The sequence below is a fragment of the Castanea sativa genome, chromosome 7, assembly GCF_040712315.1.
Source record: "Castanea sativa cultivar Marrone di Chiusa Pesio chromosome 7, ASM4071231v1".
Taxonomy (NCBI): domain Eukaryota; kingdom Viridiplantae; phylum Streptophyta; class Magnoliopsida; order Fagales; family Fagaceae; genus Castanea; species Castanea sativa.
In genome coordinates, this window is record NC_134019.1 from 26,563,873 (window position 1) to 26,580,080 (window position 16,208).

Sequence of the window (16,208 nt, forward strand, 5' to 3'; positions counted from 1 at the left end):
TCAAACCCTTGAATCTAGGATATCACCATCCACACACATTCATTAGAATTTAATTTTCAAATCCAAATGCAATGCTTAATAAATTGAATTAGGGTTTATCACATTCACATACATTAAATTCAATATGCAAATTGATTGATAACATATTGGATGATGTGATATGAATGTTGGCTACCATAGTCTAGAAGACCGGTTTCACCGGGCAAGGTGGGTGCCTAACACCTTCCCACCTTTGTAATATAGCCTCCGAACTTAGATCAAGGGTTAGTAGATCAAATGCTTATCCATGTAATTTTCAATTTTTAGATTGTAATTAGGAACAAAGCCTACTTTATCTTAGATTGTATCTAGGACCAAAGCCATGTAATTTTCCTATGATCAATGTAAATTCAATTGAAAATTAATAAAATGAGGAATTTTTTAATTTTAGTTTTCTTATTTTTCCAATAATTAAATAAGTGACGACTTCACTGTAAAACCTTTGATCTAAAAGGGAAAATATAATCAGTCGAACCTCCATTTTGAGAGGCAATAACACGACTCCACCCATTCACGTGGGTTTGGCCCAACACATCATAAAAATGGGCGGGGGGCGTGGTCTTTCACACCCCGTAGATGAACTCACAGCAGAAACCTTCTACCGCTTTAGAACTTCTGAACTCTTCAATATATGAAAGCTACCCTTTGATGCACGGATCCCAATACGTGACTAACTCCTTTGCACGAATCCCAGTACGTGACTCACTTACCAACTTGAGAAAGAAGAATGTTGGCTGCAAAGTTCTTCACTTCATAACAATGAAGATCAAAAAGCACTTGGTTACAAAATCCTAAGACGCAAAGACATAGTAGCTTCTTTTAGAGAGAATAAGGCTTTGATCACCTTTTTCATATGTTCTCCTTGTATTCTCTTATGTGACGGCCTCTAAAATAAGCCTTATTTATGTCTAGGGTTGTGAGAAAAGAAACCCTGCACAAATACATAAACTTGGGCCGAAAATCAAATATGAAAATCTGAATTCCCGTAACCTCGATCGATCAAGAAGCTGTCGAGCTTCATTCATTAAATCTCGATAGATAGCTATCTGTCGAGCAGCTGTTCGCAGGTGTCCATAGATGTCCAGCTATCTGTCCAGCTTTAGTGAACACATTTTCTTCACTTGTTTCTTGGTCCAATCTTTATGGCTTTAATACTAGACTTGAACAACATGTTCTTTGAAGTATTAAACACATCCTAGATCTACCTAAATACAAGTAAATTGCGTTTTTTCAAAGGATTAGCCAACTACATAAAATATGTCCTTAACAGATGATTCACAAGTCCTTGTTAGAATCATTTGATCAATTTAGATTGTTTTGAAAATAAATTCTTTTCATATTATTTGAGTTGATAAGTGAGTTCTACGCAATGAAAGACATATTAAAAGCTAAGGCCAGGATCAATATGATGTAATTCAAATTCTTAGCCTAAACTAAAAAGTAAGGGTGGACAAGCTAGTTTCCCTAGTAGTTGCCAAAAGGAAATTAGACTTAAAAGTATAACCAAAAGGAGAATGTTTTCTGTTTTGGTAAAGCTAAGCATTGTTCATGATTGTTTTCTAGATGGAAATTTACATGTTTTATTTTTTAAAGAGAAAGTTTCATCTTTTGGTATTGTATGTTTTGACACTTATGTCTAGATCTTATTAATCTAAATGAAATTCAAGATTGGTGAAATACGGGCTTTTAGAACGATTACTTTGTTATATTCACACTCTATGAATTCTATTTAGAGGATAATATGATCTAGGGCTCGTTTTTGTAAAGGAATAAAGTTCTAATGACTTCTTCAAGTCAGTGCATACATAAAGGAGGAATAGGGCTCTTTTAAAGGTAGATTGTTCTAGAAAAAAAATGTCAGTATTTATTGTAGGACAACTATAAAATACATTTAGAAATGAGATGGTTGTATTAGATACATCACAAGACATTATATAGGAGATAACTATTACACCGGTACATTATCGTAGTGGGAGGATTATCATATAGATTCATACTTTTGGAATAAACTTTTGAAGTCATTCCTTAAGGATATGAATTTGATCCTCGGTCGTACATAAAGGCAATAGATGATATGAATGTGGATTACTGGATCAAGGTTATGTGAATAGAATTGGATTCTATTTGAAATCTAAAACTTGTAGAGGCACCTAGTGGCATTAAGCTTATTATTTTCAAATAGGTCTACAAGTAAATGAGATTGATAGATTTGAAGGTGCAAACCTTCAAAGTCAAGACTAGTGGCAAAAAGATTTATTCAGAAAGAAATGGTTCGACTATGAAAAGATTTTTTCACCAATAGTCAAGTTTGATTCTATCAAGATTCTCTTATTCATTATATTTCATTTGGATGAAATATGACAATGGATATCAAGAAAACTTCTTTTTGTAGCAATCTTAAGGAAAACATCTATATGATGTAACTAGACTTGTTCATAGTAAAGAACCAGTAGTGTTTAGTATGCAAGTCGCTTAAAGTCCATTTATGGACTAAAGCAAGCATCTGAATCATAAAATATCATCTTTGATCAAGCAATCAAGTTGTTTGATTTTGATCAAGTATTAAAAGGCCTTATGTGTGTAAAAGCTATATAGAATAACAAATTTTGTAATGTATATTGATGACATTCTAATCATTTAGAATGATGTAGAGTTATTGTCATCAATGGAGATTTTTTGTTGTTTGGTCTAGTTTGATATAAAGTACTTGGGAAAGACTAGTCACATCCTAAGAATTAAACTTTTTTAAAAATTTAGAAATTAGGATGTTGGGTCTATCTCAAACTGTTTAAATAGATTAGATTCTGATAGGGTACTGATTTTGCCTATCTCCAAGTCGTCCATAAAGGTCGTCCGTAACCCGGCTGGAATTGTAAACACCCTCTGGAACCTACCTGCAACTACCTCATCCAAGCAAGAAGAGCTCTGGACGAGATAAGCACCACCAGAGAATAGGCGCTCGTCCAGAGCGCGGACAACCTCGTCTTGAAGGAGTTTGTCTGTCAGACGAGACAGCCCCTGCGCAAGTGCCAAAGTATACTCAACTAAGGAATTCCAGGACGAGAGTATCATACTTAGGAAAATCTCCGAATATAATGTGATAATTCCTTATCCCACGCATAACTGTCAGGTATCCGTTGTGAAATAGAAGCAATAACTCCTAAACGGTTATGGGAGTTACATTTGACCCTTGCGCCTCCTTGAATCCAGGGGAGGTTCCAATTTCGATAACCGTCTATGAAGGCACTATATAAAGACTGATTCAGATAAGGCAAAGGTGTGTGGATTTTACTCCAAAAAAGTTGGAACTCCAAAAATATAGAGAGAAAAACTGACTTTGCCATCGGAGGGTTTTTGGCCGGCAGCCCCGGTCACCTTTGATTCGCTTTTCTTTTTTCTTCAGGCCGCAGAGAGAGCAAGTGGTCATTTCAAGTCCGAAGCATCCAGTCTACTGATCTTCTTTGCATCATCAGATTCTAACCAAGTATAGCATGTAATATTTCAAGAAATGATTCTTTCTTTTTAAGTTTGAAGTTCCTTTATATAGGACTATAGTCCTAAGACATATAAAAGGAAGAGAATATTAAGACGGTTCCTTATTCTATATCAATAGGAAGTCTTTATGCTATGCTATATACTAGGCTAAATATCTATTTTGCGGTGGGCATGGTAAGCAAATATCAATTGAATCTAAGATCACATAATTTAGTGGGAGTAAAACATATTCTTAAATATCTTAGGAGAATGAGAGATTATGTGCTTGTCCACCAAAGTGAGGATTTGATCGTTATTAGTTGTACAAATACTGACTTGTAATTTGATTGTGATTCATGAAGTTGGACTTCAAGATATGTGTTCATCCTAGGTGGTGAAGATACACGTTAAGCGTAAGTATTATCTCATTAGAGAGATATGAGTACGCGAGATGTAGTAGCAGAAAAAATAATTTATGCAATAAATCTAGTTGAAACTTGTTTCCAAACCTTGCCTTAGAGCAACTATAAATTACTTTAAAGGGAAATAAGTGTCGGATATATGGTAAATTTTCTTTGAGGGCAAGTGAGAGATTGTTGGGGTTTATGCCCTAAAATTCAATTTATTGGCATGTCATAAATAATTAAATTGTTTAATTATATGAGACTATTTATAAATGATTTAATGGGACATTATCATAGTCCATGAGATGCATTGTATGTGATTTAGTCATAGAAGATGTAAATCACAAATTCATCGTAAACTCGAAATGTAGTTCTTAGTCAGTGATGAAATTGGGCGTTTCATCTGCAAAGACTATAACACATCAACTAAAATGATTTGTCTTGATCATGGAAGTGAAGACTTCTAGTTGATGTGTTGATGTATCTTAAGAATTAAAACATTGAACTAGACCGCTGTGAGATTAATTATTCAATGAACAACTGATACTTGAATAATTAATCTCACGACTTCTAATTTCATAGACTCTCAATCTTGAGATGGTAGTGAACCCGATCATGAAATATAGGTTACTTTGATATATTAGGAGTGAGATCTAATATTCACGGTCAAAACCTCAGTATGTTGGGTAATCACACGTAGTGTTGAGGGAACACATATTCACAAGATAGAATCTATAATCTCTTTTGTAGAGACATGAAATATTCCATTGAGATAAGTTTAATGGGAATTGGTTATTCAAGGTGCTCACTTTAGTAAGGAGTTACTAAAACTTATATTTATTGAAATTGGATTTCAATAAATGTGAATAACTAAAAGATTAAACCGGGTACTCAAGGATAAACTAGTTGTTTACAAAGTGACATTATTATGACTTTGTTCACTATGGATATTTCATGGAGGGGTCAAATGATATCATTAGAGTATTGGGATATAATTTATTAATAAGGCCTAGAATGCAATTATATTTATATAGTGATATTAAATATAATTAATGGTAATTTTGGACTTGTCAAGAGTTTACAGAAAAGCTCAAGGCCCATTGGAGCTAGAGTCTTATTTGTTCCCTTTGGTCCCATCTCAAGCCACAAATTAAAGCTCAATTGGGTAGGCCCAAAAGGCTAACCCAATTAGATAATCCGTTTTTTATTTAATAAGAGTTATTAAATAAAGTAACTACCGAGGTAGTTAGAACATACGTATGATGAAAAGAAAGAAAACAGTTTTTCTCTACAAGGAGAAGAAGAAGGATTTTTCTTTGAGAATCAACGCATATAAAGACTGATTGAGAGACCACACTTCTTAGGCACTATATGGAATTGAGATGAAGATTAAACGTATTCTCAAGTCTTGTTTTTGAATTTTACTGCATCAAGGTACGCTTTCTATTATTTGTTCTAGAATTCAAGGTTACATGTTATCTCTCATGAATGAAATAGATCTATGTTTGTTGCTTCCGCTATGTATTTTGTATGAGATACAAAATCAATTTTTCCAACATGAATATTAGTAAAAATAAGGGAATTAATGATTATACTTCATCTTTTTTTTTTTTTTTTTCTTTCTCTTATATTTCCTTCTTAGGGCTTAGGGTGTTCTCTACGCAAAGCCACAGAAGTCATAATTTTAGTCTCAAATTATCCTGAAGTTGAAAGGGAACTTTGATTTTAAAATTTAAATTATATCTTGATCATGGTGATTTTACTAGTAGATCTTGCTCTAATGAATGCTTGAGAGGCGTACTTATCAAAAAAAAAAAAAGAATGCTTGAGAGGTGTAAGATATTGTACCATATCTGAAGGGGAATAAAAATGAATGTGACGGGTCTATTTGAATAGATGTGATGGTATAAGGACGACAGATCCAAGGAGCACTAACCCACAGTGGACGAACACAAGCAAGACGTAGCAGTCATCTTTCCAGATTTGGCCCCAAAGGATTCCTAAATGAAATTGACTTGCATCTCACGTTAGGTCTGATGTGGCTTTGCTTAATCCCCATGCAAGCGTGTATAAAGAGAATTCTTGCATGACACGCTTAACCCTAACCAAGAGACTCCAATAAGGAAAAGAACTCTAGGGGACATGCAAAGTCGAAGAGGTTCTATCCCAGAAGGAAAGGAATTCGTGGCCAAGGTATGGATGTTAACCCTACACTACTATAAATACCCCAAAACCCTCACAAGTCAAGGTACGCATGATTGACTCAACTCTGGCACTCTAGGGTTGTAAAAAAAAGTTCTAACTTGACCTTGAGAGGGTTTTTGGCTGGCACTACACCGGTGCTCTCTGTTAGGTATTCTCTTTTCATTTTGTAGGTATTGTTTGGATTTGGGTGTGTGCGCAGCTTATTGGTGATTTTTTGGCATCATTAGTTGGCACCGTCTGTGGGAAAAACGAGTGATCAGCCTTTGCTTTATCCTTGAGACAAAAAGTTGCATGGTACTCACTCGATCGATGGCAACAACCAAAAATCAGGGCGACGAACCGCACACCACGGGCTTGGACAGGCAAGTCCAAACACTCACGGCAGTGGTCGAACGCCTAACTAAGCAGAATCATGATTTGGAGGAGCAGTTGCGACAAAGGAATGTGCACCTTGGCACATAGGAGGAGGACCAGGAAGGAATAAGTGCTGAAAGGAGAAATCAGGAAGGACCCGAAGGTAGCCATGCTCCGAGCAGACCGGAGAGGCAGGACACCAACCGACCATCTTTCTCGGACACTCTCCCTCCTCACATAGTCGCTGAGATGCAGATGATGAGGGAACGGATGGATGTGATGATGAATGCCCTCAAGGGTCGAGTATCCAGCGACCTCGATGACTTGGTCTAGCGAACTGATTCGTCTTTCACAGCGCTTGTTAGTTCATACCCCCTTCCCCCAAAGTTTGGCATGCCTCAGGTGGAGAGTTATGATAGGTCCAAGGACCCCTTAGATCACCTAGAATCTTTCAAGACCATGATGCACCTTCAAGGTGTGCCAGATGAGATCATGTGTAGGGCCTTCCTTACTACGCTGAAGGGACCAGCGAGGATATGGTACAGCAGACTGACGCCGAATTCGATAATCACTTTCAAGGAGTTAGGCGCTCAATTCGTTTCACACTTTATTGGAGACCACCGATACAAGAAGTCCATAGCTTGTTTGATGAGCATTAGGCAACGGGAAGATGAGATGCTAAGGTCATACATATCCCGCTTCAACAAAGAGGCTCTCTCGATAGACGAGGCGGACGATAAGATACTGGTAGCAGCTTTCACAAATGGGCTGCGGAAGGGTAAGTTCTTATTCTCCTTGTATAAGAATGACCCGAAGACAATGTCAGATGTGCTCTACAGGGTGACGAAGTACATGAACGTAGAAGATGCACTGTTGGCCTGAGAAGAAAAGCCTAGGAAAAGGGAAAGGCAGGAAGACGTACGATCAGATAGGGGTCGGAAGATGGCTAGAACTAGAGAGCGACGTGAGGATAGACGATCCAAACCACCCACAGGAAGATTCACAAACTTCACCCCTCTCACTGCCCAATCAACCAAGTATTAATGTCGATTAAAGATGAAGGAGCCTTGACGTTTCCTGGCAAGTTGAAGGGAGATCCTAACAAGAGGCCAAGGGACAAATACTGCCGTTTTCATCGCGATCATGGCCATGACACGGTGGATTGTTATGACTTAAAACAGTAAATTGAAGCCCTTATTAGGCAAGGAAGGTTGCAGAGGTTTGTAAGGAAGGAGCGAACAGATCAACCCCAGGAACAAACCCCCCGACGAGAAGACGAAAGTCCCAGATCACCTGTAGGAGACATACAGATGATTGTAGGGGCATTACTTCTTTAGGGTTGTCTAAAAAGGCTCGAAAAACATACTTGTGGATGGTTCAGAGCGTTCGGCTGACGGGTTCCTCACCAAAAATGGCGCAACTTGATAACCCCATTATCGGGTTTTCGGAAGAAGATGCACGACACCTTCACCACCCACCTGACGACGCGCTTGTCGTTAGTATCCGGGCAGGGGACTACAACATGCATCGAGTTTTGGTTGATAACGGAAGCTCGGCGAATATCCTCTACTACCCCGCGTTCCAGCAAATGGGGATTGGTAGAGAGCGACTGGTCCCAACAAATGCATCACTCGTTGGCTTCGGAGGGACAACGGTCTACCCTTTAGGCGTCGTCACGTTGTTTGTGATGGTTGGAGATTACCCCCAGCAAATAACCAAGGATGTGGTTTTTCTTGTGGTCGACTGCTCATCTACCTATAACGCTATCCTCGGACGGCCCACTCTCAATGCATGGAAGACTGTAACCTCGACCTACCATTTAATGGTCAAATTCCTTACCGAATACGGAGTTGGAAAGCTGCGCGAAAATCAGGTGGCCGCACGGGAATGCTACGTCGCCATGATGGAAATGGACGACCACCTGCAAGCAATGAACATCGAGGAATAGCAATGGTAGCAGAACCAGTGGAAGATTTAGAAGAAGTACACCTAGATGATTCTAGGCTCGAACGGACCACAAGAATCGGTACCTTGGTCAGCCAAACAGTCCGACAAGCACTTGCAATATTCCTCAAGGAAAACCAAGACGTTTTTGCATGGAGTCACGAGGACATGCTGGGGATCGACCCATCGGTTATGGTCCACAGGTTGAACGTATCACCTTCATGCTCTCCTGTCTGATAAAAGAAGCGAGTGTTCGCCCCTGAACGAGATCGAGCCATAGCTGAGGAAGTATAGAAGTTACAAGAAGCAGACTTCATACGCGAGGTGTACTACCCGAATTGGTTGGCAAACGTAGTAATGGTCAAGAAGGCCAATGGGAAGTGGAGAATGTATGTTGACTTCACGGATCTGAATAGGGCCTGGCCTAAGGATAGTTACCCACTCCCACGTATTGATACCTTGGTAGATTCCACCGCAAGACATGAACTCTTGAGCTTCATGGATGCCTTTTCTGGCTACAACTAAATTAAATTGGATGAGGTTGATCAAGAGAAAACCTCGTTCGTAACGAGTCAGGGGCTTTTCTGCTACAAAGTAATGCCTTTCGGGCTTAAAAACGTAGGAGCCACATATAAGAGATTGATGAACAAGATGTTCACGCACCAAATTGGCAGAAACGTGCAGGTTTACGTAGATAAATATGTTGGTAAAAAGCATTCGGGAGTCTGATCACATGAGCGACCTCTAGGAGACTTTTGACACTCTTCGGTCATACAAAATGAAGCTGAATCTGAGCAAGTGTGCATTTGGGGTAACTGTGGGAAAGTTTTTGGGATTTATGGTATCCCAAAGGGGCATCGAGGTCAACCCAGAGAAAGTGAAGGTGATAATGGAACTGGCTCCTCCAAGGATGGTAAAGGAAGTACAAAGTTTGAACGGCAAGATAACAGCCTCGAATAGATTCGTATTAAGGGTGACGAACAAATGCCTCCCCTTCTTTCGCACGTTGAGGAGATCATTTGAATGGACAGACGAGTGCCAAAAGGCATTTGAAGAATTAAAGGTGTATCTCTCTACTCCGCCGTTGCTCAGCCCATCTATGCCGGGGGAAGAATTGTTCCTATACCTTGCCGTCTCCTCAGTAGCCGTCAGTGTGGCTCTTATTAGAGAAGAAGATAAGGTAAAAAGGCCCATATATTTCATAAGCTGGGCACTGAGAGGAGCAGAAGAAAGGTACCCTCAGATGGAGAAACTCGCCTTTGCATTGGTGACTGCAGCACGGAAACTCAAACCATATTTTCAAGCACATACCATAAATGTCTAGACAGATAAACCCTTGGGAAGAGCAATGAGTAGCCCTGAAGCTGCCGGACGGATGGCATTGTAGGTAATCGAGCTGAGTGAGTTCGATATTCGGTATCAACCACGAGTGGCTGTGAAGGGACAGATACTAGCAGATTTCGTCGTTGAGTTCACCATCATGAAAAACCAGAGGGCAGAGGAGACTCCCATATGGAAAATCTATACGAATGGATCTTCCAATAAACATGCTGGAGGGGTTGGAGTGGTATCGCACACCCTAGAAGGAGATAAGATCGAATGCATGATCCGTTTGGATTTCTCTACCACCAATAACGAGGCAGAATACGAAGCCTTAATAGCAGGACTGGACCTCGCGATAGCCGCAGGAGATAAGAGTATGATCATATACTCCGACTCTCAAGTTGTGATCAGTCAGGTTAATGGAAGTTACGAGTGCAAGAATGAAAGAATGAAGAGGTATCTCGAGGAAGTGAAGGGTCGAGCGAACAATCTCTAGATCAAGTTGGTTCAAATCCCAAGAGAAGAGAACCAAGATGCCGACCGACTCGCAAAAGCAGCTTCAGCAGAACCTATGATCATCCCCGACCAGGTATTATCCTTCGTCCAACTCTCATCATTATTAGATGGCACTAGCATGCAAGAGGTAAGCAATGAGCATTGTTGGATGGCTCCAATAACGGCGTATCTTAAGGACTGCAAACTGCCAGACAACAAAGAGGTCGCAAGAAAGTTGAAGGTTAAAGCTGCCCAGTTCGTTTTGATTAAAGACGTCCTATACAAAAGAGGATTCTCCCGACCGTACCTGAGATGCCTTGACCATGAAGAAGCGGACTACGTCATGAGGGAGGTCCATAAAGGAGTTTGCGACAACCATTCTGGATCTAGGTCTTTGGTGCACAAGCTACTCCGTGCAGGATACTACTGGCCAACAATGTAAAAGGATGCCAACACATACGTCAGAGCCTGCGACAAGTGCCAACGATTTGGCAATTTCATAAGGCAACCAACGGAAGAACTCACCCCTATGGCGGCCCCAAGGCCATTCGCACAATGGGGATTTGACATCGTGGGCCCTTTCCCAACAGCGGTAAGGCAGTTGAAGTTCTTAGTAGTTGGCATTGACTACTTCACCAAATGGGTGGAAGCAGAGGCTTTGGCCACTATCACAGAGAGGAATATCTGAAGTTTTGTATGGAGGAATATTATTTGCAGGTATGGTATTCTGAGAAAGCTGGTTTCGGACAACGAAAAATAATTCGACAACGACGTATTCAGAGACTTTTATTCCCAGCTAGGGATCAAGAACCACTACTCGTCACCCGCCCACTCGCAGGCCAATGGACAGGTTGAAGTCACGAATCGGTCCTTGCTCAAGAATATCAAGACCCGGCTCGAGGGGGCAAAGGGCATATGGCCGGACGAATTACCAAGTGTTTTATGGGTGTACAAGGCAACGACGAGAACACCGACAGGGGAAACACCGTTTCGATTAGCGTATGGTAGTGAGGCCGTCATACCGGCAGAAGTGGGGCTAACAAGCTACCAGATGGAGAACTACGATAAGAGAAAAAATTAGGAAGCCATGCGTTTGCAGCTTGATCTTGTGGATGAAGTCCGGGCCATAGCGGAGCAGAGACTAGCGCGATACCAGGACCTGATGGCAAAGCATTACAACTCCAAGGTCAGGCACAGGGACTTCCAGGTTGGAGATCTGGTCTTAAGAAGAGTACTCGGCGCCACAAAAGATGCCTCCCAAGGGAAGCTAGGACCTAACTGGGAAGGGCCGTATAGGATCATTGCATGGCATATGAAGGGAACGTACTACTTAGTGGCACTAGACGGGAAAAAGTTGAATCATCCATGGAACACGGAGCACCTGAAGAAGTACTACCAGTAGACGACAGCAACATTACCCCCCTCATTTCCAGTTTATCTCTTCCAGTAGATAGTTATAGTTTTTATTTCCTACAAGTACTTTTAGAGTCAAAAGGCGTTTTTCTTATTCTCTATAAACGATATTTTACCAATCCATTATAATAAGAGGAGTTTATTCAGAGTATATGGAATATATTTTGCTCAAAATCTACCAAGTCCATGATGTGGACGGATCATCCCAAGAGGGATAAAAATTTATCAAGTCCACACAGTGGGCGGATCATCCAAGAAGGATGAAAATCTACCAAGTCCATGATGTGGACGGATCATCCCATGAGGGATAAAAATTTATCAAGTCCACATAGTGGACGGATCATCCCAAGGAGGATGAAAATCTATCTACTCCACATAGTGGACGGATCATCTTAGGAGGATGAAAATCTGTCAAGTCCACATAGTGGATGGATCATCCCGAGGAGGATAAAAATCTATCTGCTCCACATAGTGGACGGATCATCCCAGGAGGATGAAAATTGTAGTCCACATAGTGGACGGACTATCCCAAGGAGGATGAAAACCTAACATGTCCACACAGTGGACCAATCATCCCAAGTAGGATAAAAATTTAACATATCTACATAGTGGACGGATAATCCAATGAAGGATGAATCCATAAAGACCACAAAGTGGACGGATCATCCTACCGAGGATAAAGTTTATTAAAGACCATAAAGTGTATGGATTATTCTGTAAAGATGAAATTCATTTAAGTCCATAAAAGAGGACGGATCATCCTATAAAGGATGAAATTAGTCCTCAAAGTGGACGGATCCTCCTGTGGAGAATGAAAGTTATTCAAACAAACGGATCAATTTTAGCAAAGCATGTCTTGGCCAACATAATAAACTACGAATAACAAGTAAAGACCACAGAGAGTGTACAAAAGAAATGCTTTACAAATCTGATTAAAAGTGAAATTACAAAACCAACATAAGATAACAGACCAAAATGTGTCCGATGTATTGTTTTCCCATACGTTCTAAACATAAACAAGTTACATGTTACTCTTGGACTACAACGGTATCTTCCTAGTTATCAAGGCCTTTGGGTGAGGGTTGTCGAACATCATCAACAACGGATACCCTCTCGTCAAACTTCTGGGCTTCATCGTCACCAGGACTTTCGCCAAAAAGCTCGTCTGTTCCTTCAGAGTCAACGAGCCGAGTAGGGGTTCGACCTTCAGTGTCGATGTTGATATGTGCAAGGTTCAGGTCAGGAAATGATGCCTTCACTTGACGGAGATAGTCATCAAATCCTTCAGCAAAGGAGGTACCCAATTCACCCAAGAGGGCCTCGGAATCTCGATACTCTTTGACGGCCTCAACTTTGCCTGATGGAGACTGTCTTCTTTAGCCTTTAGAGTCTCCTTCAGCAATTCTACTTCTTTTTCTAGATTCTCATGAGCTTGCTCGGACAGTTTAAGCTTCTCTTCGTGACAGATCCTCCAAAGCTTAAGCTCGTCAAGCTTTTCCACCGTCGCCTTTGACTTCACACGGACACGCTCCAGCGTTTTCTCTTGAGCAAGGCAACGGTCCATTAACCCTTTAGCCATTAAGACCGTCTACACCGACAACAATGATTAAGTAAAAGTATTAATAGTAGGAAAAAACAAGTACACGACGGGTACTAACCTGAGTAAGACTGTACAGAGCCGTCTCCCCCATAGTTTCCATCGCGTGATTACCCAGATCCTCGTAGTCCTCCTCTGTGATAATGGAGGTCACCTGAGTCAGTGCGTATTGAGGATCTTCTTGGAGCAAGATGGGAGGTTTCTCCTTGACGGGGTTAGGATTGGTTATTAGACCCTTGCCCTTGCCTATGCCAAACTTAGGGGGTAACTTTACTGTGCCGGGTCTTTGGCCGACAGGTAATCTCGTCACCAATTTTTGTTTTTTGCTATGACGATTAGCTTTTTCAGATGGAGGTCTCTTCATAGACGGATGTGATGAACTTGTCTTAGGAGGAAGATCATCTTCTTGCTTTTTCTTAGCCGCCTGCTTGATAAGGGCCCTTCTCCTGGCATCATCCATTTCTGCAAAGAAGTAGACGGATGAAAATAATGGTCTACATTAGAGCAACAGTGGTAGGTTTAGAAACTTATGTTTGCGTATTCCTGAGTCGTATTGACGGGCAGCAGTTGAAGGTTCAGGACCGTCATAGTACTAGTGTAGAGTATCCAACGTGACCAACTTGATCCACGTTCTATCCGACAACTTGGTGGTCTGGAAGATTCTCTCTAAGAAACCAAATTATTCTGTGGTAATAGGTGGACGGTCCTTCGCTACAAAAAATGAACAGTTAAGATAACTTTAATAAGTTAACAAAAACTAGAAGACGGGCTCATACCGAATGGAGGCATTATCCCCCAAGTCTTATCTACTGGCATGAACTCATGGTCGTCAGGACGACACATCCAGTTATCCCTCTGAAGGAAGAAGTATCGACCCTTCCAGTTGCGATTGGAGTCTGGGGTCTCGGACACTAGCCTAAGCACCGGGCTCCTCGGCACAAAGCTGTACATGCCCTTCGATTAGGTAATTTCAGATGGACGGTAACAATGAAAGAACTCTTCCACTGTTAACCGTCTTGCCCCATCCGACATCACGCCATACAAGACCTCAACGCTTAGAAAAACCCTCCAGGCCTTTGGTGATATTTGGCTGACGGCCAAACCGAGGTACCGGAGGAGACGATGGTGAAGAGCACTTAATGGGAATCGCAGTCCCGCTTTGAGCATCTGCTCATGAAGGAAAAATTCTGGTTTTGTATCTCATACAAAACACATAGCAGAAGCAACAAACAAGGATCTATTTCATTCATGATTGATAATGTGCACTACATAAATTTCAGAATTTAAGAACAAGATAGCGTACCTTGGTGTGGAGAAATTCAAAACAAAGATTAGAAGCACTTGGGAACACATTAATCTTCACTCCAATTCCATTTTACGCCCAAGATGTGTGGTCTCTCAATCAGTTTTTCAAAGGGAGAATGAAAGTGTGTCTCACACTCTCTCACACACTGTTTCTTTTTCTTTTCTAATCTCTTCTAAATAAAAATTCTGTATGTTTCTCCCTTTATAACTAACTGATTATCTAATTGGGCTGGCCTATTGGGCCTTTCCAATTGGGTTTTAGTGTGTGGCTTGGAGTGGGACCAAAAAGGACCAATAAGACACTAGCTCCAATGGGCCTTGGGCTTTTCCATCAACTCTTGACAAGTCCAAAGTTACCATTAATTATATTTAATACCACTATATAAATATAATTGCACTCTAGGACTTATTAATAAATTATATCCCAAGACTTTATTATACACGTAACCCCTTCATAAAATATTCGTAGTAACACAAAGTCATAAATGTAGACTGCCACTTTGTAAATTACTACATCTTATCCTTGAGTACCCGGTTTAATTCTTTAAAGTTATTCATTATATATTTATAAAATCCAATTTCATAAATATATACTTTAGTAATTTCTTACTAAAGTGGTTAGGCCTAACTTTCTGAATAACTGAAACCATTAAACTTATCTCAAGGGAATATTTTATATCTCCATCAAGAGACTATGAATTCCATCTTGAGAATATATGTTCCATCAACACTAAATGTGGCTGCCCAACATACTGAGGTTTTGACCGTCACTTCAGATCTCACTCCTGATATATCAAAGCAACCTACACTTGATGATCAGGTCCATTATTCTCTCAGGATTAAGAGTTCATGCAAATAGAAGTCGTGAGATTTATTATTCATTTGACAATCATTAGGAGAATAATAAATCTCACAGCGGTCCTGTTCAATATGTCTTAACTCTTAAAACATATCAACATATCAACTAGAAGTCTCCACTTCTATGATCAAGACGAATCATCTTAGTTGACACGTTATAGTCTTCGCAGATGAAATGCCCAATTTCATCACCAACTACGAACTATAAATTCTGAGTTTACAAAGAACTTGTGATTTACATCTTCTGAGACTTTTCACATAAATCACATACAATGCATCTCATGGACTATATGATAATGTCCCATATTCATGTTACCATTATTTTAGATAATAATAAAATAACTTTATCAATCACAATATTAAGTCATACATCATGTCATACATAATATCATACATAGCATCATACAATAGGATTTAAGGGCACTAATCCTAACAATCTCCCACTTGCCCTAAAGACTATTGTGTACTAATCTAACTCCCATTCCTTCCAAATGTGACTCGAAAGTCCTTTGAGGCAAGGCTTTGGTAAAAGGATCCGCTAGATTATTTGCACTTTCAATCTTTGCTACCACAACATCTCCACGAGCAACAATGTCTCGAATGATGTGGTACTTCCTCTCAATGTGCTTTCCTTTCTTATGATTCCTTGGATCTTCGGATTGTGCAACCGCTCCACTATTGTCACAAAACAATGTGATGGGAACTTGCTCCATTCTCATAACACCAAGATCAGAAAGGAATTTCTTGAGCCAAACAGCCTCCTTTGCTGCTTCACAAGCAGCAACGTACTCGGCTTC

General features: G+C 40.4%; 2 protein-coding genes across 2 annotated transcripts; both read left to right on the forward strand.

Moving 5' to 3' along the window:
- Window positions 1–6,869: 6,869 nt before the first annotated feature.
- LOC142644235 (uncharacterized) lies at window positions 6,870–7,358 on the forward strand. Its single transcript, XM_075818889.1, has one exon. The coding sequence runs from the start codon at window positions 6,870–6,872 to the stop codon at window positions 7,356–7,358; it is 489 nt and encodes a 162-aa protein (XP_075675004.1).
- Window positions 7,359–7,519: 161 nt separating this feature from the next.
- Window positions 7,520–8,424, forward strand: LOC142644236 (uncharacterized). Its single transcript, XM_075818890.1, has 2 exons — window positions 7,520–7,633; window positions 7,678–8,424. The coding sequence occupies exons 1-2, from the start codon at window positions 7,520–7,522 to the stop codon at window positions 8,422–8,424; spliced, it is 861 nt and encodes a 286-aa protein (XP_075675005.1).
- Window positions 8,425–16,208: the final 7,784 nt, after the last annotated feature.

Coding starts and splice junctions, on each gene's coding strand:
- LOC142644235 (XM_075818889.1), top strand. CDS start 6,870: ATGCCTCAGGTGGAGAGTTATGATAGGTCCAAGGACCCCTTAGATCAC.
- LOC142644236 (XM_075818890.1), top strand. CDS start 7,520: ATGTCGATTAAAGATGAAGGAGCCTTGACGTTTCCTGGCAAGTTGAAG. Junction 7,634..7,677: donor GCGATCATGGCCATGACACG/GTGGATTGTTAT, acceptor AGCCCTTATTAG/GCAAGGAAGGTTGCAGAGGT.